This window comes from Myxocyprinus asiaticus, chromosome 34, assembly GCF_019703515.2.
Source record: "Myxocyprinus asiaticus isolate MX2 ecotype Aquarium Trade chromosome 34, UBuf_Myxa_2, whole genome shotgun sequence".
Classification (NCBI taxonomy): domain Eukaryota; kingdom Metazoa; phylum Chordata; class Actinopteri; order Cypriniformes; family Catostomidae; genus Myxocyprinus; species Myxocyprinus asiaticus.
This window is the reverse complement of record NC_059377.1, coordinates 36,928,913-36,950,102: the sequence shown is the minus strand read 5'-3', so window position 1 is coordinate 36,950,102 and position 21,190 is coordinate 36,928,913. Positions and strand designations below refer to the sequence as shown.

Genomic DNA, 21,190 nt, shown 5'->3' with positions numbered 1-21,190 from the left:
GCTTTCTGGATGGTAAAACAGGTGAAAAAAAAATAAATCACATTGACTTACAGAGCTTTTCAGTTTGTCGTCCGAGAAGTTGCATTTTCAAGCCATTTGTTCCCTTTGGATTTTCAGATGGATTTTTAGAATAGCAATTTTCAGTTATTTGAAGTGACTTTGACATTTTGTTATACAACATAAATTACATGCAGTCATACCTCAAATGTACATTTTGAAGCCGATCTGTTTTTAAAAAACATGTTGGTGTCTAGTTTAGCCTACAAACTGACATTATGATTGAACAGTTGTTTTGAAGAAGGGACCAAGCTATTTCTAGTGACCACAGTATGACAAAGACTTGTTGATGGGCTCTTTTGACATAGGTAACAAGTTAGCAACAATCCAGAACACCCTAGCAACCATCCACAACCCCCTTTATAAAGTGGCGGTGAGCTTTGCATGGGTAAGCAGCACTCACATTTTCTGCAGACAATGTTAAAATATAGTTTTCAAGAGCTTCTTTGCACATGCTTGACTTCCTGCTAGGATGATGTAAAACATTGATTTGAAAAAGCATACATTAAAACTAGTGGGACAAGCCTGCCTCCTGGTGGCCAATAGAGAGTACTAACAAACAAAGATCAGAATCTATATTGACTGCAAGCAGCATTGCTATGGCAACACGAACAGATTCACAATCCGTTGCCCTCATTAGGAACAACCTGTAAAGTTTCCAAACCTCTCACTGTTTTATCTGCCCATATCTCCTTGATAATATACACAAATGTCAGGTTGACATGACAACCCAAACAGCACTGTACGTAGTTGCTTTGGACATCAGATTTATGTCCAGGAACAAGGGCGTGCAGGAACTATAGCAGTACATTCACATTGTCCTTTGCTCAATGTTGGACACATAAATAATAGCATTAATAGCAATAATAATAATAATGATAAATAAAACAATAAGTACAGTATATTTGGCAAGAAAAAGTATGTAAACCCTTTGGAATTAGCCGGGTTTCTGCATTAATTGCTCATAAAATGTGATCTCATCTTCATCACAAGTATAGACAAAGCACAATGTGCTTAAGCTAACAACACATAAATAATTATAATATGTCTTTATTGAACACATCCCATTAAAAATTAACAGTGCTGTGGAAAAAGTAAGTGAATCCCAAGGCTAAATACGAAAAAAAAAAAAAAAAAAAAGAAAAGCTAATTAGAGTGAGGAGTTGGCAAACATGGAATCCAATTAATGAAATGAGATTGGAAGTGTGGGTTGGAGCTACTTTAACTTAAAAAGCACTCAAACATTTTGAGATTGCTATACACAAGAAGCATCTGCTGACGTGGACCATGCCTTGCAAAAAAGAGATTTCAGAAGACCTGCAATCAAGAATTGTTGCTTTGCATAAAGCTGGGAAGGGTTACAAAGTTATCTCAAAGAGCTTAGAAATTAGTCTGTCCACAGTTAGACAAATTGTCTATAAATGGAAATGATTTAGTACTGTGGCTATTCTCCCAAGAAGTGGCCGTCCAGCCAAGATAACTTAAAGGGCACACCACAGAATGCTCAATGAGGTAAAAAAAAGAACACTAGAGGACAGCTAAAGACTTGAAGGAATCATTGGAACTGGTTACCATCTCTGTTCATGAGTCTACTATATCAAAACATTAAACAGGCATGGTGTCCATGGCAGGACACCATGAAGGAATGCTGCTTTCCAACAAAACATTGCTGCGCACCTGAAGTTTGCCAAAGACCACCTTGACACTCCACAACTTTACTAATGTTTTGTGGACTGATTAAATTAAGGTTTAATTGTTTGGGAAGAACACGCAGCACTATGTATGGCGTAAAAAGGGCACCGCATTCCAACATGAAAACATCACCCCAACGGTGAAACACGGTGGAGGGAGCACCATGATTTGGGGCTGCTTTGCTGCTTCAGGGCCTGGACTGCTTGCCATCATTGAGGGAAAAGTGAATTCCCAAGTTCATCAAGATATCCTACAGGATAATACTGTATCAGGTATGAGTGATGCAGTAGGACAATGACCCTAAACATCGAAGTAAATCCACTACAGACTGACTTCAAAAAAAGAAAATGCACTTTTTGGAGTGGCCCAGTCAGAGCCCAGACCTTAACCCAATAGAGATGCTGTGGAATGACCTCAAGAGAGCCGTGCACACCAGACATCCTAAGAATATGGCTGAGCTGAAGCAGTTCTGTATGGAAGAATGGTCCAAAATTCCTTCTGAACATTGTGCAGGTCTAAACTGCAGCTACCGGAGACGTTTGGTTGAGGTTACTGGAGGATCAGCCAGTTATTAAATCCTAGGGTTCACTTACTTTTTCCACAGCACTGTGAATGTTTAATGGGTTGTGTTAAATAAAGACATGAAAGATTATAAATGTTTGTGTGTTGTTAGCTTAAGCACATTGTGTTTGTCTATACTTGTGACTTTGTTGGAGATGAGATTTTTGTTGGAGATGAGACATTTTATGACCAATTAATGCAGAAAATCGAATTCCAAAGGGTTCACATACCTTTTCTTGCCACTGTTTATATACCGTAAATATATATTAGGCTGAATTCTGCAGTGTGAATGCATTATGCAGGTTATTTTTACATTTGTTCATTATTAATTAAGAATTATCATTATCCATGACATAATTTATTATCATTAAATATTAATTAGAATTAAAAATGATCATTATTTCCTTAGAAGATAAATTGATTCATAGATTATTCTTAGACTCTATGTAAGGTTTTACAATAAAGGAAACATAATAATAGAACAGAATATGGAATAATTAAAAACTACTAAACAATTCAAAAGTTCACACTGAAATCTAATTTAAACCTGGAAATAGATAAAATTAAAACAAAGAAACATTATAACGTAAAATGAATAAGAAACACCAAATACTAAGAAGTTCGACTTTTCAATCAAATTGTTATACTGATAATATCATTTGTAATGAAAAATAAACTATTAAATTAGAAGAATGCAAAGTAAAATCATTTTTACAAGTATACTCAGACTTCTGAACCCCACTGTATATAATAAATAATTTAATATATAATAACTATATTATTAATTATATATTGATAATACAAAACCTCCATCAAAAGTGCATATTTTTTTGTTTTCAGGATACATTCTTCAAGGAGAAACACCTACAGATATACAAACAAAATAGCCTGGGCAAATTTCACTTTATCTGACCTGAGAACACAATGCAAGTCATCCATCAGACAGACAGGTTCTGTAATATACAGGTATGAGTCTCCACTGACCTGAAAGGCACAAGGTGTTGCAAATGCCTCCCAGACCAACAGGGACGTTCAAAGACTGGACAAATGTGATGGGATGTGATGTGACAATAGGTGATGGAGACATTTAGGTCACAGATTTCATAAAGGTTGCAGGAATACAACTGGATTCCACCTGACAAACATTACAGACTTGAATAAACACCAGAAAGTTGCAGATGGTTTGAAAGGGTGGCAGTAGACAATAAAATAGTTTCATGAACTCAAAATAATAAAAAAAATGAGTTAAAATAATGTCAAAAATCTAAATACGCATGTTTTTTCTGCCCTTATTCTTTTGGTATTTGAAAAATGTTAATGTGTAAAACTATATTAATTGATTTAAAGAAATAGCTCACCCAAAAATGAAAATGTCTTTCTTTCTTCTGCTGAACACAAAGATTTTTAGAAGAATATCTCAGATCTGTTGGTCCATATAATGCAAGTGAATGGGTACCAACATTTTGGAGCTCCAGAATGCACATAAAGGCAGCATAAAAGTATTCCATATGACTCCAGTGGTTAAATCAATGTCCTTTGAAGTGATACTGTATGATAGGTGTGGGTGAGAAACAGATCAATATTTAAGTCCTTTATTACAATATATTCTCCTCCCTGCCCAGTAGGTGGCGATATGCACAAAGAATGTAAATCTCCAAAAACAGAAGCGGAAGTGAAAGTGGAGATTTACAGTAAAAAAGGACTTAAATAGTGAGCTGTCTCTCACCCACACCTATCATATTGCTTCTGAAGATATGGTTTTAACCACTGGAGTCATTTAGATTACTGTTATGCTGCCTTTATGTGCTTTTTGGACCTCCAAAGTTCTGGCCACCATTCACTTGCATTGTAATTTGTATGGACCTACAGATCTGAGATATTCTTCTAAAAATCTTCATTTGTGTTCAGCAGAAGAAAGTCTTACACATCTGGGATGGCATGAGGGTGAGTAAATGAGAATTTGCATTTTTGGGTGAACTATCCCTTTAAGATACTACATACACACTGAGTGCATTCACATGCACACCAATATGCTGATATCTACCAAAAACAGCTTATTAAAAAATCCGACAACGTAAGAAAACAGTTTAAGGCGTTTACATGTCCACAGACATTGTCTGCTTATTAAACATTAATGGTGTAAGAATGTGCATGTAAACATGTTAAGTAGTGGTTATACTGCATTTATACTGATAAAGTTTTCCCATTTACAAGAATAGGCAAACCACTTGTCAAATCTATCCCACAGTTAATTCAATCTATACATCTGCAAAATATATTTTACAAAAACAGATGACAGGTCATATTTTAAATATATAATTCTTTATTCAGCCCCAATTCCCAACATTGCAATTTGACGAGTAATTTGTCATATCTATAATGTCGAGTTAAAGTGAAGACAGTGAAAGTATGTTTAACATCCATACCACAGAGATTCTATTCTTATAGACAGAAATGACTACATGGGGTTAATCAAGATCAGACTCAAAGCTTACATTAATATCAGGCCACATAATAATAAACAAATGACAACTTACTCTTTAAATGTTTTGCAGTGAATTTCAAGAGCACAAAAATTGCCATAGAAATTACATATAGGAAAGTCAGACTGCAGTTGTCTCATAAGTTCAATAAAAGCTTCTGTACTGATTTCAGTTTCACAAGAAATAAAATTTACTGAAATTACAAAACAAGTAATGCTCATTTATGAAACCAATGAATAAGACATCACAACTGCATTATGGATACCCTCATTTCCCACAAAACATCTTATACAGTATTTGATGATTACTTTGTGTAGAATGGTAAAGCACATTTCAACAATATTGTTTTTCTTTTTAAGCAATATACAAAGGATATCAAGTCCCAATCCACATCCATTTTCTGTACCCAAAGACTGAAAACCTCCAATTCATTCATCCATTTGAAAATACAAAATCTCAAACAACAGTTCATTTCTATATAGAATAAATTTACATATGCATATATTTTTTTTTAAGTTGTTATCCTTGTGATTGAAGGGATAGTTTACCCAAAAATGAAAATTCTCTCATCATTTACTCACCCTCATGCCATTCCAGATGTGTATGACTTTCATCTGCAGGACACAAACGAAGATTTTTAGAGTAATATCTCAGATCTGTAGGTCCATACAGTGCAAGTGAATGGTGACCAAACCTTTGAAGATCCAAAAAGCACAAAGGCAGCATAAAAGTAATCCACACGACTCCAGTGGTTTAATCCACATCTTCTGAAGTGATCAAACCAGTTTTGGATGAGAACAGACCAAAATGTAACAAATTTTTCACTATAAATTTTGACATCAGCAGTCCCTTGGTGATCAGGATTTCAAGCTCGATTACATTTCCTAGTGCCATTTAGCTCTCTGTGCATGTGTCAAGCACAAGGAAGTGTAATTGAGCTTGAAATCATGATCATGCCTAGAGACTGCAATGAGATGTACAGTGAAAAAGAAGTTATATTTTGGTCTGTTCTCAACCAAAACTGATTAGATCGCTTAAACGAGATCGAATACTTTTATGCTGCCTTTGTAATTTTTGGAGTTTCAAAGTTTTGGTCACCATTCACTGGCATTGTATGGACCTACAGATTTGAGAAATTCTTCTAAAAATCTTTGTGTTCTGCAGAACAAAGTTATACACATATGGGATGGCATGAGGGCGAGTAAATGAGAGAATTAAAATTTTTGGGTGAACTATTCCTTTAACATTTGTATTGTATACACCAATCAGCAAAAACATTACAACCACCTGCCTAATATTGTGTAGGTCCCCCTCGTGCCACCAAAACAGCTCCAACACGCATCTCAGAATAGCAATTTGAGATGATATTCTTCGCACCACAATTGTACAGAGTGGTTATCTGAGTTACCATAGACTTTGTCAGTTCAAACCAGTCTGGCCATTCTCTGTTGACCTCTTTCATCAACAAGGCGTTTCCTTACACAGAACTGCCGCTCACTGGATGTTTTTGTTTTTGGCACCATTCGGATTAAATTCTAGAGACTGTTGTGTGTGAAAATCTAGTACTGAACAGTACTGACTGGCATTTTCAAGGCTTTGGATAACATTTTATATCCTTTTCCATCGTTATAAAGTTCCATTACCTTGTTACGCAGGTCTTTTGACAGTGCTTTTCTGCTCCCCATGGCTCAGTATCTAGCCTGCTCAGTGCATCCACGTGAGAGCTAATGAACTCATTGAATATTTAAACACAAACACTAATTGCAATTTAAAAAGACACAGGTGTGGGAAATTAACCTTTAATTGCCATTTAAACCTGTGTGTGTCACCTTGTGTGTCTGTAACAAGGCCAAACATTCAAGGGTATGTAAACTTTTGATCAGGGCCATTTGGGTGATTTCTGTTATCATTATGATTTAAAAAGGAGCCAAACAACTATGTGATAATAAATGACTTCATATGATCACTATCCTTAAAGACAGTTTTTTTTGTATGATCGGTCATATTTTCAAAATCAATGCCAAAATTTCACAATTTCTGCCAAGGTATGCAAACATTTGAGCACAACTCACAAATCTGGCTGGTTGAGTATTTCTGTAACTGCTGATCTCCTGGGATTTTCACGCACAACAGTCTCTAGAATTTAATCCGAATGGTGCCAAAAACAAAAACATCCAGTGAGCGGCAGTTCTGTGTAAGGAAACATCTTGTTGATGAGAGGTCAACAGAGAATGGCCAGACTGGTTCGAACTGACAAAGTCTACAGTAACTCGGATAACAAATCTGTACAATTATGGTGAGAAGAATAGTATCTCAGAATGCTATTCTGAGATCCGGGTTAGCGCGGTTTTGGCGGCACGAGGGGGACCTACACAATATTAGGCAGGTGATTTTAATGTTGTGGCTGATCGGTGTATATACTGTATAAATCATAAAGTAGACATAAATTGTTAGAACCCATCTAGTGCTTGGAGTGTGTTGATCTGCTCTTGCAACCTTTCCTGCTCTGCTGCCATGCAAATCCAACATCCTCAATTGGATCCAAATTAATTTAAAATCCCCACTCAATACAATTAGCACCAGTGTGGAAAACATCAACAACTGATGGTTATTTATTCTTGCCAGAGCTTTATTGTGTGGTTCTCTATGTGAATGCCAAGAAGCAACAGATCTCCCAATCCCCATGAATATTACTGTAATAATAACAATGTCTTTGAGCATATTTGGTTTATTATAGAGCCTAAAACAAGAGAGTTGACCAAGATAATCCTGATTGATTCTTGTACTCAGCAGTTTCTGGCTCTGAGGCAGCCACAGTGGAAGTCTGCATTTGGGTCGTGCACCAGCAAGTCTCTGTTGCGGTCGTGCGGCAGGCAGTCCAGGTGGTACCAGGCATCACAATCATCACACTGGATCCACTGTACGGTGTCCTGCTGTGGGAAACAACAGCGTGCTGCTGCACACGGCTCAACGCCCTGCACGACCCCTACATCTTCGTCGTCTTCATCTTCAGAGGACGATGATGAGGAGGAGGAGGGTGAGCTGCTGGAGGAGGAGGAAGAGGGGGCTGGAAGGGAAGGCCGGGGTGGTGGGTGTTTTCTGGGTCTCCCACGTCGTCTACTGTAGAGAGAGATTCAGATTTGAACATTAATAAATGCAGGATTGTCATTGAAGGAAGTCAATAAATTGGTCCTAATGCATCCGTTAAATGACAAGTAGGCTATATATAACAGAAGTGTGTATAGGGTTCCTACAGCTTTTCACCAATTAATTTCCATTATTTTTCTAGTTATTCGTGTTTACTGGATTTACTTTTCATAAGAAAAATATTTTAGAGCTGAGCATAACTAGAAAAATATACAATAGAAATTTCTATGACTTTAAGCCTGTAAATCATAAATTTTAAAGATGAAGTGAGTAATTTCTGTTCTAAAAGTGTCACCAAATGGAATAGAGAGCAACATTAACCGCCCACTTTTTCAGTCTTGTTTCCGGAAGTGTTTTTTTCCATAGGGATTTCATGAAACTCTTCATGAAAGAGTAATAAAACCAGCTCTGAGGTGAAATCACAACATTACAAACTTTAATCTGAAGCAAAAAATTAATTGAAAATCAGACAAAAAGACAAAAGGTACAAGATTGTGTAAAAATCAGTTCGTCTATATAGAAAATTATTAAACATTGACTGTTTTAAAACAGGTTTCCCCCAAACAATTATCCCATTTGACTCTGGTCAGAGAAAAAAAAAAAAGAGGCAGTCCCACCCAAAATTCACACAACTGGTTGAGCCAGTGTTGCTGTGTTGGGCGGGTCAGGAAGCTCTATCAGGGCAATGTTTTGATAGCACCACAGAGTCACAGTTTACACTTTTTGAGGGAATCAACCTATGAATGGATTACTTTAAGTTGTCTCTCTGCATATTAAGTTGGGATACAAGAAAATGTTTCAACATTGATAAAATACACAATTCAGGTTTAAAAATCCCTGATATTTCCAGACATTCAATGACCGTGGCAATCCTTTATGTATGCATCTGAGTCCACTCACCCAGTCGAGGCCTGAAACCGAGAAATCGGTCCCCTCGCTTTCTCTGCCTTGGACATCCTCGCTGATGGGGAGGTCAGGTTGTAATTCTCACCTCTCATGCTCAGGCCAGTATATATCGGAGAGCTGTTTGCCCGTTGTCTCCTACCAGGAGCTGAGAATTCCGGCTTCTGCTGGTGGAGGGGAGTCAAATTGATGCCATTGACTTTGTTGTGACCAATATTCATGAAATGATTGAACTTCCTATTAGGTGCCACATTGAAAACAGTTCCGTTTTGTTTTGTCATATCAAGCTGTGACCTACAATTCTGCTCCAGTTTGGGGAAAGGTGGCTGAAACACCTCTGATTCGGACTTGTAAAGTCGTCGTCTTTTCCTCGCCTGTCCTCTCCTTCCATCATCCACTTCTCTACGACTTCCAGGATCATCCGAACTGTCATCCTCCAGGAGAAAAGTGTGGGCTGACTTGCGTCGGCTTTTTGACGACGGCGGGACTGATTTCGACGAAATCTCCCCAACAGCTTGGAAAGGGGGTGGAGTTGTGGGTGGGGCCAAAGCAGTGAACGCTGGAGAATTGGCTGCGTTCAAGTTGGTGTTTTTTTCATTTTTCTTAAAAGTCCAGCAGCTTCCGTTCATCTTGCTCAGGCTGCCGATGGAGTTGAGGATGACTGTGGCTCTGTTGATGGACAGTTTTGAAATGTCAAGGCCAGGGTCTGGTTTACAGTCAGAGCACGTTCTGATCCGGTTCTTAATATCAACTGAGAAGGAACCTGCTTTGGGCACAGTGATGGCGTCAAAGTCCAGTGGGTGGACCAGCACTTTCTGGAAGAGAAAGTAAAATTCTGGGCTGGTCCGATCTGATTGGCCACCAATAGTCAGTGTGTCACCATCAGAGATTTCACACAAGACTCCTTGTTGGAGGTGTATGTCATTTACCCATGTGCCTGTGGAACAGAGAGAAACTCAAGAACTTTTCAAGTCAGTAAAACCTTTTTTGTGCTTTGATATTCTACAGGTTTCTTTTGAAAAGTACCACAATAGTAATGCCAATAGTAACAGTAATAAAACTGATTGTTAAAACTAATTGTAACGGCCCTTTATAGGGCATTGCACCTACCATAACTGCTGCGGTCCTTAACTTGGACTTTCCAGCTCTCTTCTCCAGATGCTTCTGTTTTCCTTTCCACATGCAATTCGGCATGGATACGGGACACAGTTGTCGACTCCAGAGTGACGTCACAGAGCTCTGCAGCCCGTCCCAGCAGGAACACACACTGGGCCAGTGCTGGCCGGAATGTGTACAGGTCACGGCAGTGGAAATGAGTTGTCAGACCGTTACGATTATTTGTATTAGACGACAGTCCGATCCTTAACAACTGAAAACACAGCTGGACTCCTGACGACATTTTGACATTCCACAAATAAATGTGCAGAAAAACTGCAACAGAGCTGGCCACTTACATAACACTGGGCTAAATGTCCTCCACTGAAGATGCTTGCTTTAAAAATGTCTTTTGAATATTATCTTCATAAAAGCACTAATGCAAATAATTACACCCAGTAAATAAAAATCAAGCTACAAGATTATTAAAACATTTGGAGGGACTAAAATGACAATAATGTGCTGCACTAAATATCTAGGTTTTAAGAACTGGTAAGTGGACTATAAAATGTTAATGTGTAGTGCCGTGTCCAGATGCTGTGACTTGCTGGTCTTCATTCTGTAAAAACAGAGTACAACAAAAAGCATAGCATTACGAACATTAAACCTTTTATGGCATTCTTAGCATTTCTACATAGTTTATTTATTTTTTTAAATATTCAAGTCAAGATTCTGCTAAAAATGAACAAATTACTTTTAGACTTTTTAAACAGTTACATGAAAGCATATTTTAAGATGCACATGAAAAGAATTACACTAAACTACACATTATATACTGTATATACACATATACAGTTTATACATATGGATATATACTGTATATACATACCATTTTATATATTTTATATATATATATATATATATATATATATATATATATATATATATATATATACACACACATACATACATACACACACACACACACACACACACACACACACACACAGTTGTGCTCAAATGTTTGCATACCCTGGCAGAAATTGTGAAATTTTGGCATTGATTTTGAAAATATGACTGATCATACAAAAAAAATAAAAAAAGGATGTCTTTAAGGATAGTGATCATATGAAGTCATTTATTATCACACAGTTGTTTGGCTCCTTTTTATATCATAATGATAACAGAAATCACCCAAATGGCCCTGATCAAAAGTTTACATACCCTTGAATGTTTGGCCTTGTTACAGACACACAAGGTGACATACACAGGTTTAAATGGCAAATAAAGGTTAATTTCCCACACCTGTGGCTTTTTAAATTGCAATTAGTGTCTGTGTATAAACATTCAATGAGTTTGTTAGCTCTCATGTGGATGCACTGAGCAGGCTAGACACTGAACCATGAGGAGCAGAAAAGAACTGTCAAAAGACCTGCGTAACAAGGTAATGGAACTTTATAAAGATGGAAAAGGATATAAAAAGTTATCCAAAGCCTTGAAAATGCCAGTCAGTACTGTTCAATAACTTATTAAGAAGTGGAAAATTCGGGGATCTCTTGATACCAAGCCTTTGTTCGGGATACAAAGAAAAACCCACAGGTAACCTCTGGAGAAATACATGCTGCTCTGGAAAAAGACGGTGTGGTTGTTTCAAGGAGCACAATACGACGATACCTGAACAAAAATTAGCTGCATGGTCGACTTGCCAGAAAGAAGCCTTTACTGCACCAATACCACAAAAAAGCCCGGTTACAATATGCCCGACAACACCTTGACACGCCTCACAGTTTCTGGCACACTGTAATTTGGAATGATGAGACCAAAATAGAGCTTTGTTTGGAGAGGGATCAACAAGGCCTATAGTGAAAAGAATACCATCCCCACTGTGAAGCATGGTGGTGGCTCACTGATGTTTTGGGGGGGTGTGAGCTCTAAAGGCACGGGGAATCTAGTGAAAATTGATGGCAAGATGAATGCAGCATGTTATCAGAAAATACTGGCAGACAATTTGCATTCTTCTGAACAAAAGCTGTGCATGGGACGCTCTTGGACTTTCCAGCATGACAATGACCCTGAGCACAAGGCCAAGTTGACCCTCCAGTGGTTACAGCAGAAAAAGGTGAAGGTTCTGGAGTGGCCATCACAGTCTCCTGACCTTAATATCATCGAGCCACTCTGGGGAGATCTCAAACGTGCGGTTCATGCAAGACGACCAAAGACTTTGCATGACCTGGAGGCATTTTGCCAAGACGAATGGGCAGCTATACCACCTGAAAGAATTTGGGGCCTCATAGACAACTATTACAAAAGACTGCACGCTGTCATTGATGCTAAAGGGGGCAATACGCAGTATTAAGAACTAAGGGTATGCAGACTTTTGAACAGGGGTCATTTCATTTTTTTTCTTTGTTGTCATGTTTTGTTTTATGATTGTGACATTCTGTTATAACCAACAGTTGAATATGAATCCCATAAGAAATAAAAGAAATGTGTTTTGCCTGCTCACTCATGTTTTCTTTAAAAATGGTACATATATTACCAATTCTCCAAGGGTATGCAAACTCTTGAGCACAACTGATATATACACATACCCACACACACATATATACAGTATATACAGTTGAAGTCAGAAGTTTACATACACTTAGGTTGAAGTCATTCACCACTCCACAGATTTAATATTAGCAAACTATAGTTTTGGCAAGTCGTTTAGGAAATCTACTTTGTGCATGACAAGAGTAATTTTTCCAACAATTGTTTACAGACAGATTGTTTCACATTTACTTGACTATATCACAATTCCAGTGGGTCAGAATTTTACATACACCAAGTTAACTGTGCCTTTAAGCAGCTTGGAAAATTCCAGAAAATGATGTCAAGCCTTTAGACAATTAGTTTCTGTTAGGATGTATACTAAATTGAAGGTGTATCTGTGGATGTATTTTAAGGCCTACCTTCAAACTCAGTGCCTCTTTGCTTGACATCATGGGAAAATCAAAATAAATCATCCAAGACCTCAGAAAAAAATTGTGGACCTCCACAAGTCTGGATGAAATTTCCAAACGCCTGAAGGTACCAAGCTCATCTGTACAAACAATAGTACGCAAGTATAAACCCCATGGGACCACGCAGCCATCATACTGCTCAAGGAGGAGACACATTCTGTCTCCTAGAGATGAACGTAGTTTGGTGCGAAAAGTGTAAATCAATCCCAGAACAACAGTAAAGGACCTTGTGAAGATACTGGAGGAAACAGGTAGACAAGTATCTATATCCACAGTAAAATGAGTCCTATATCGACATAACCTGAAAGGCTGCTCAGCAAGGAAGGAGCCACTGCTCCAAAACTGATATCAAAAAATCCAGACTAAAGTTTGCAAGTGCACATGGGGACAAAGATCTTACTTTTTGGAGAAATATCCTCTGGTCTGATGAAGAAAAAAAATTTAACTTTTTGGCCAAAATGACCATCGTTATGTTTGGAGGAAAAGAGTGAGGCTTGCAAGCCGAAGAACACCATCCCAACCGTGAAGCATGGGGGTGGCATTATCATGTCGTAGGGGTGCTTTGCTGCAGGAGGGACTGGTGCTCTTCACAAAATAGATGACATCATGAGGAAAGAATATTATGTGGATATATTGAAGCAACATCAAGACATCAGCCAGGAAGTTAAAGCTCGGTCGCAAATGGGTCTTCCAAATGGACAATGACCCCAAGCATCCCTCCAATGTTGTGGCAAAATGGCTTAAGGACAACAAAGTCAAGGTATTGGAGTGGCCATCTCAAAGCCCTGACCTCAATCCGATATAAAATTTGTGGGCAGAACTGAAAAAGCGTGTGTGAGCAAGGATGCCTACAAACCTGACTCCGTTACACCAGTTCTTTCTGGAGAAATAGGCCAAAATTCCAGTAACTTTTTGTGAGAAGCTTGTGGAAGGCTACCCAAAATAAGCAATTTAAAGGCAATGCTTCCAAATACTATGGGGACTGTATGTAAACTTCTGACCCACTGGGAATGTGATGAAAGAAATAAAAGCTGAAATAAATCATTCTCTCTACTATTATTCTGACATTTCACATTCTTAAAATAAAGCAGATTTCTTTTTTTTTTTTTTAAGCAATATCACACGATATCATCACTAATTCAAAGAGTTCTCATCAACAAATCCCCCATGTGCAGCAATGAAAGCTTTGCAGATCCTTGGCATTCTAGCTGTCAGTTTGTCCAGATACTCAGGTGACATTTCACCCCACACTTCCTGTAGCACTTGCTATAGATGTGATTGTCTTGTCGGGCACTTCTCACGCACCTTACAGTCCAGCTGATCCCACAAACTCTCAGTGGAGTTAAGATCCATAACACTCTTTTCCAATTATCTGTTGTCCAATGTCTGTGTTTGTTTGCCCACTCTAACATTTTCTTTTTGTTTTTCTGTTTCAAAAGTGGCTTTTTCTTTGCAATTCTTCCCATAAGGCCTGCACCCCTGAGTCTCTGAGCGGGTAGAATTCAATGAAGCTGTCAGCTGAGGACATGTGAGGCGTCTATTTCTCAAACTAGAGACTCTGATGTACTTATCCTCTTGTTTAGTTGTACATCTGGCCTTCCACATCTCTTTCTGTCCTTGTTAGAGCCAGTTGTCCTTTGTCTTTGAAGATTGTAGTGTACACCTTTGTATGAAATCTTCAGTTTTTTGGCAATTTCAAGCATTGTATAGCCTTCATTCCTCAAAACAATGATTGACTGACGAGTTTCTAGAGAAAGCTGTTTCTTTTTTTGCCATTTTTGACCTAATATTGACCTTAAGACATGTCAGTCTATTGCATACTGTGGCAACTCAAAAACAAACACAAAGACAATGTTAAGCTTCATTTAACGAACCAAATAACTTTCAACTGTGTTTGATATAATGGCAAGTGATTTTCTAGTACCAAATTAGCAATTTAGCATGATTGCTCAAGGATAAGGTGTTGGAGTGATGGCTGCTGGAAATGGATCCTGTCTAGATTTGATCTAAAATGACTTTTTTCAAATAGTGATGGTGTTGTTTTTTACATCAGTAATGTCCTGACTATACTTTGTGATCAGCTGAATGCCACTTTGGTGAATTAAAGTACCAATTTCCTTCCAAAACAGCAAAATCTGTACATTATTCCAAACTTTTGCCCGCCAGTATATATATATATTATGTGTTTTACATTGCCATGTATCAAATTTCTGTACGGCATGACCTGCCCAAGTAATATTCTCTATTATTTACACCATACGTAGCATAGACATCCTATACAAATAATGGAAAATCCTAGTTTAAAAACGTGTCAAATATTCAAAGCCTTCAGAAAAAGCAGATATGTTTGTTTACAGATTTCGTTAGATGTTAGGCTGCAAATTAGGGGCTGTGAAGAAGCAGTGCACTAGATTGCTAGCGTGCTATTTCTATAAGGTTGTCGCCAAGCACAGAGAACACATTCACACAATGCAACCTGAAATGAATTGTTCTACATTAGCAACAATTTCGTTTCATCGAACATACTGACCAAAAACACTTACAAACGCATGCCATAGCCGAAATATGAAGATATGTTGTGGTAAAACGTGACATCTGTGTTTTATTTCGGCTCCGTGGTAAATGTTGCCGTGCTCTCTACCCAGGAAGTGCTTTGAAATTTGGCGCGCCAGAAGCAGGACGGTCATGTCTAGAAGGGATCCCTCTCTCGTCAATCTCGCGAGATTCTTACACGGCGTTAAATTGAAGTCGCACAGCAACGAGAAGCGCTCGTAAAAGATTATTTTAAATAGTTTTTTAATTTTTTAATTTTTTTCTTTTAACAAAAATACTTTTTAATTCATGAATTACTATTAATGTCAATTAAGTCACAATAACAGAATCTAAGATTTAAAGTCAAGTGTGGCTTAACATGAACTTGTGTCAAAATATTACTGTATTTCATGGGATGCTATATGAGATTTCAAGAAGACAACATCAATTAATTAATAGATAATTAATAATAATAATAATAATAATAATAATAATAATAATAATAAGGCAGTTAAATGTAAATAGCAACATATTTGCACTAAGTGCATATAGTGTTAGACAGATACTGTTTGCACTTCTAATTAAATACTAACAGGACATCACTGCAGTGTTTATTTAGAGTCCCACAGACACCCTACACCAACCTATCACTGTGAGGAAATCAACCTTTACATTAATTTGATTTATTATTATAAGTAGTATTAAAGAAAAATATTAAGTGTGGAGACAGAAAACAGGGGGAAAACTGGGTCAAAAGGAGGATTAGAACCCAGATCATCCGCATAGAAAAAGCACATAAATACTACCTTATCACATTAAGCCATTTTAGAGACACTCAATAAGCAGTTAGTCTTTAATTTGTTTATGTCCACCAGACTTTTTCAGTGCAAATAGCCGCACTATGTGGCAGGTATTTACGCTTAGTGCAAATAGTCACTCTATGATAATGATAATAATGTTTTATTATTGATATTATTGAAGTTTCTAATGCTTTCCATCATTAATACGCTGAGATGCAAGCAAAAAAGCGCAAGCATTCTGAACAGAATGCGCATGCGCGAGAAGTTGACGAGAGAGGGATCCCTTCTAGACACCAAGCAGGATGGATAGACGGGTTTCCTAGCGCGAAATTCAACGCCACTTCCGTCAATGTTGTCAAGGAGACAGACAGTCAAATAGTACACTACAGTGTAGGTTATTTTGAAAATTATGATTATTGTTAGATTATTATGGATGGATAAACTTACCCTTAATAAACTTCCCCTTTAATGACTATAACACTCCAAATAATACTAAATCTGGCATTTGTTTTGCATAAAAGAAATGATGTTGACAATTAGTTTTGACTGTTTTATCACAAAGTAGACAAGTTTGGATCTTATATTGATAGACAAACATGCTATCGAAGTAGTTTTCTAAACCAACATTAAAACTAGCCTAACCTATTGTGAGTTTTATGTTCCCATGAAGTCTGCAGATTATATTTGTGAAAACATTTAAAGTTGCATAGTGTATTAGAGTACACTGAAAAACAATGTTCATAATTTTAACGGATATGGAATGTAAAAACACTACAGGAAAAAAAAAATGTAATTGGTTAAAGGAATATTCCAGGTTCAATTCAAGTTAAGCTCAATCAACAGCATTTGTGGCATAATGTTGATTACTACAAAAAAAAAAAAAAAAAAATGTTTTGACTTGTCCCTCCTTTTCTTAAAAAAAAAAAGCAAAAATCGAGGTTACAGTGAGGCACTTACAATAGATGTCAATGGGGCCAATTTTTAGAGGGTTTAAAGGCAGAAATGTGAAGTTTAAAATTTTATAAAAGCCCTTATAGCCTATTTAATCTTTTGTATTATTTCAGTTGTAAAGTTGTTTAAATTGCCATTTTTATGGTTGTTTTAGGGTTTACAGTGTTGCAGCGTAATGGCAATGAAGTTGTAAAATTGTACATAATTTGAAAAGGATAGTAAGCAATTTTTTTCACACTAAAATCATGTTAACATGCATATTGTTTATGTCTTGTGGCTATACTTTTGAAACAGGGTGTATTTTAACGTTTATGGATTGGCCCCTTTGACTTCCATTGTAAGTGCCTTACTGTAACCCAGATTATTGCCTTTTTTTAAATAAAAGTAGGGACAAGTCGAAATAAAGTTGTTGTGGTAGCTAATTAACATTATGCCACAAATGCTGTCAAATTAGCTTAACTTGTATTGAACCCGGAATATTTATTTTAACTTGCAGTTACCTTATCATATACAGTGAAAATTTAGTTACAGTATATTATATTTAAAAACACAGATGGAATTTTACATTGTTGTTTATAGTTCTAAACAATATATATATGTGTGTGTGTGTGTGTGTGTGTGTGTATTGTTTAGAACTATAAAGTATGTTTTACCTCATAGTTAATAGTGAAAATGTATATTATGTTTAACAAGACAATATATGTACTTTTATGATAAACTATTGTAAAAATAGTTATTGCTCCTTGAAGAGCATCTTTTGATGAATTTTAAGTCATCATGTGGCGTTCTGTTGTTACAGTACAAAAAGCAGAATTATTAAAGTACAAAGCAGATTTATTGTAGTTCCAGAAGGTTGGTACATTAACATTTGATCTTTTAATGACATACAGTACAGTTGTTAACTAAATATACAGGCATGACATCCAGTAATGCTTAAAATATGGTCGCTGTATTTTTTACAGTGAATTTCTGGTAACCAAATCTTCCTTTTTTAATCCATAAATGTAATAGAATTTCTGTTTTCAGTGTATAGAATATTTACATAGTTCATGAAATTCCCTTAATGTGTCACTGAAAAATACATAACAAGAAAACAAACAATGAGATTTTTAAAGTCAACGTTCTTTTATTTATTTTATTCATTCAAAAGAAAAAAAAAGTCAAACAATAACTATGAAGCTACAAGTAGGCTAACACTAAACAAAGTAGCCAAAAACAAGATCCTCGCCACCATATTTTGTACAAGACCGTGAAGTATTATTAATGTCCATGGTATTTGGCTATGGTAAAGTATGTCATTTATCATATATAAGGTCTATTTAACTCCAATCTCAGGATGCAGTCTGTTAATTAGGTTTTCAATGGTCATTTTAAGGAAGAAAAACTGATATAATGTTAAGCATGTTTACAATCATAGCTTCTCAAAGAGGTACAGTATGAGAAGGATGAACTTTAATAAGCCCATCTCCTGAGAACTCTTGCCGGTATGCAGAAGATCAATTGAAACAATTAAATCAGCATAACTCAATGTAAAAACAATGCTCCTGAGTTTTATAAATAATGCATTACCAGCATCTGTGTAAATCACTGGTCAAACCTGAGCAGGCTTTCAGGATGGCCATTTATTGCTATTGTTTCTAAACCACTGTGAATGTAACAAGGCTTTTTTCAGCTTGCTAAGTGCATATTGTCATGTACTAGTATGACTGATCTAGCATGACCTCAGGATCAAGTTTACATAAACAGACATAAATGCATATTTAAAAAATGTAAACCAGCTAATGATCTTTGTAAATCTGAACTTTGAGGTGTGAAAGCTTTTGTTCAAAATATAATCAACACTTAAATGTCTTATATAATCGTAATTGATCAAATATATGATTGGTACATGTATTGTAGGAGAGCTGGAAAAATATGTTGGCCTTTCCGAAACGGACCTCAAAAAGCATACACACTGTAATGTGTATAATATTGTTGCCTAACTGTAAATTAGAGAAACAAAAAAGGTGACATACTTTGCACCAAAATTTAAATTCCATAAACCAAGTATTTACATTTCCATATTCACAGCCAAAATGACATTAAGAATACTTCTCATCAGAGACAAAGTAGTGCAATATGAACTCTCATTTCTAACAGGCAATCTCTAGTGTAGCATGCAAATGTAATTCTCTAAATTGTGTATATACTAGATCTATAAAATCAGTGCATACAAGAGAGAGTATAATTTAATAAATACTAAGAACAATACAGTCTTGATGAAATATTTCTTTTCTTGTGTCTTCATTATCAAAATCATTATTAAGTGCGTTGATAAAAAGCAGTCAAAGGATCAAAGCATTAGTTTCTCATTCAGTAAAGCATGACAGATTGTTCAGCTGAAGGGAGGAAAAGAGCTGAATTAAGATAATAGCTCATTTTTACTTTTTTAAGAGGTGTGTGTTATGTAAAATGCATAAGAATCCTGAAATCACTGGCTAAAAAGTGTACTGACAATTTGCATGCAATATATGTATATACAGAAGCGTGTTTGTGTGTATGTTTCTTCATACTATTGCAACCCTGTACGTATGTGTGTGTGTGTGTGTGTGTGTGCAGTGTCTTCACACTGATATTGCATTAAGGCCTAATAACTGCACTTTCAGTCAGTTTGATAGCCAAGAAAACAAATGTAAATCTGAATTGAAGCAGAGAAACTCTTTAAAGTAATGACTGCTAGTCAAAAATGTTGGGCTTGATCACTAAGTAGATCTAATTAGTATCAATAAAATATTGAAAGCATATTTTTTATATTTAAATAATGTCAGCTGAATTTATGAAGTAGTTTAAAAATACAATCAAACCACCTGTGTTCTATTTGAAATTACAAAGGATAGAAAAAAAGAGATTAAAATACCTAATAATTCCTCATAATTTCATTATTTTTTGCAAACTGTTATATTTAGATTAGTTGCAATTTCATAAGCATCCTTTCAAGGTGTTTGTCTTAATTGTGCTTTTATAAAAACCTGTGTTTTCTTTTTGTTGGTTTTTTTTTTTAAGAGTTCGACCGATTAATAGTTTTCACGATTAATCGCACAGATAGTTGCTTTTGGAACAATCGGTTATTGGCAAAAATGATCGAAGATAGTTTGTTTAGTTTTTTTGCCGTAGGTGCCGTTGGGAATTTCAACGACTGTAGCCTCAGGAGCTGAAATAAAAACAATCACTGACAACTTGTGGGGATTGCTGTATCTATATTCATCGTAATTGAAAATATTCCTCCATATTTGTATACTTTCTTTAATGCATATTTTTGTGTCCAATAAGACAATGTGTCTACTGTATAGTGTACAATGTAGCGCATGATTGTAAGAGTGCATATCTGTTATTTCGACATTGTTTATAGTTAAAAGTCCAGCATCACGCACCAAATTTTTTTTTTTTCTGGTTATTATTGCGATTTTGGTTGCACAATAAACTAAATCTTATCTTTATCTTAATAACATTTTTAAACGGGGCCTTGGTATCTCAGCGAGTAAAGATGCTGACTATCACCCCTGGAGTCACGAGTTCGAATCCAGGGTGTGTTGAGTGACTCCAGCCAGGTCTCCTAAGCAACCAAATTGGCCCGGTTGCTAGGGAGGGTAGAGTCACATGGGGTAACCTCCTCGTGGTTGCGATTAAGTGGTTCTCGCTCTCAATGGGGTGCATGTAAGTTGTGCGTGGATCGCGGAGTGTAGCATGAGCCTCCACATGCTGTGAGTCTCCGCGATGTCATACACGGCAAGCCACGTGATAAGATGCGCGGATTGACTATCTCAGAAGCGGAGGCAACTGAGACTTGTCCTCCGCCACCCGGATTGAGGTGAGTAACCACGCCATCACGAGGACCTAGTAAGTACTGGGAATTGGGCATTCCAAAATAAGGGGATAAAAAAATATATATATATATATATATATATATATATATATATATATATAT

The 21,190-nt window shown here is 36.6% G+C and overlaps 1 protein-coding gene across 2 annotated transcripts; it reads right to left on the bottom strand.

Moving 5' to 3' along the window:
- Positions 1 to 7,191: 7,191 nt before the first annotated feature.
- LOC127425045 (transcription factor 19-like) lies at positions 7,192 to 15,586 on the bottom strand. Of its 2 annotated transcripts, none has more exons than XM_051670664.1 (4): positions 15,474 to 15,586; positions 9,954 to 10,557; positions 8,841 to 9,780; positions 7,192 to 7,913 (listed from the first exon to the last, which is right to left on the bottom strand). In XM_051670664.1, the coding sequence occupies exons 2-4, from the start codon at positions 10,240 to 10,242 to the stop codon at positions 7,580 to 7,582; spliced, it is 1,563 nt and encodes a 520-aa protein (XP_051526624.1). In that variant the 5' UTR covers positions 10,243 to 10,557; positions 15,474 to 15,586; the 3' UTR covers positions 7,192 to 7,579. The 2 variants fall into 2 exon arrangements, with proteins under 2 accessions (XP_051526624.1, XP_051526625.1); XM_051670665.1 differs by having other exon boundaries at positions 15,487 to 15,585.
- Between the last annotated feature and the right edge of the window lie 5,604 nt (positions 15,587 to 21,190).

What these genes read in the sequence shown, in the direction of transcription:
- LOC127425045 (XM_051670664.1), bottom strand. Translation starts at nt 10,242, where the DNA reads ATGTCGTCAGGAGTCCAGCTGTGTTTTCAGTTGTTAAGGATCGGACTG. An exon ending in TAAGGACCGCAGCAGTTATG is followed by an intron (nt 9,781 to 9,953) that starts GTAGGTGCAATG and finishes TCTGTTCCACAG; the next exon opens with GCACATGGGTAAATGACATA. An exon ending in CGGTTTCAGGCCTCGACTGG is followed by an intron (nt 7,914 to 8,840) that starts GTGAGTGGACTC and finishes CTCTCTCTACAG; the next exon opens with TAGACGACGTGGGAGACCCA.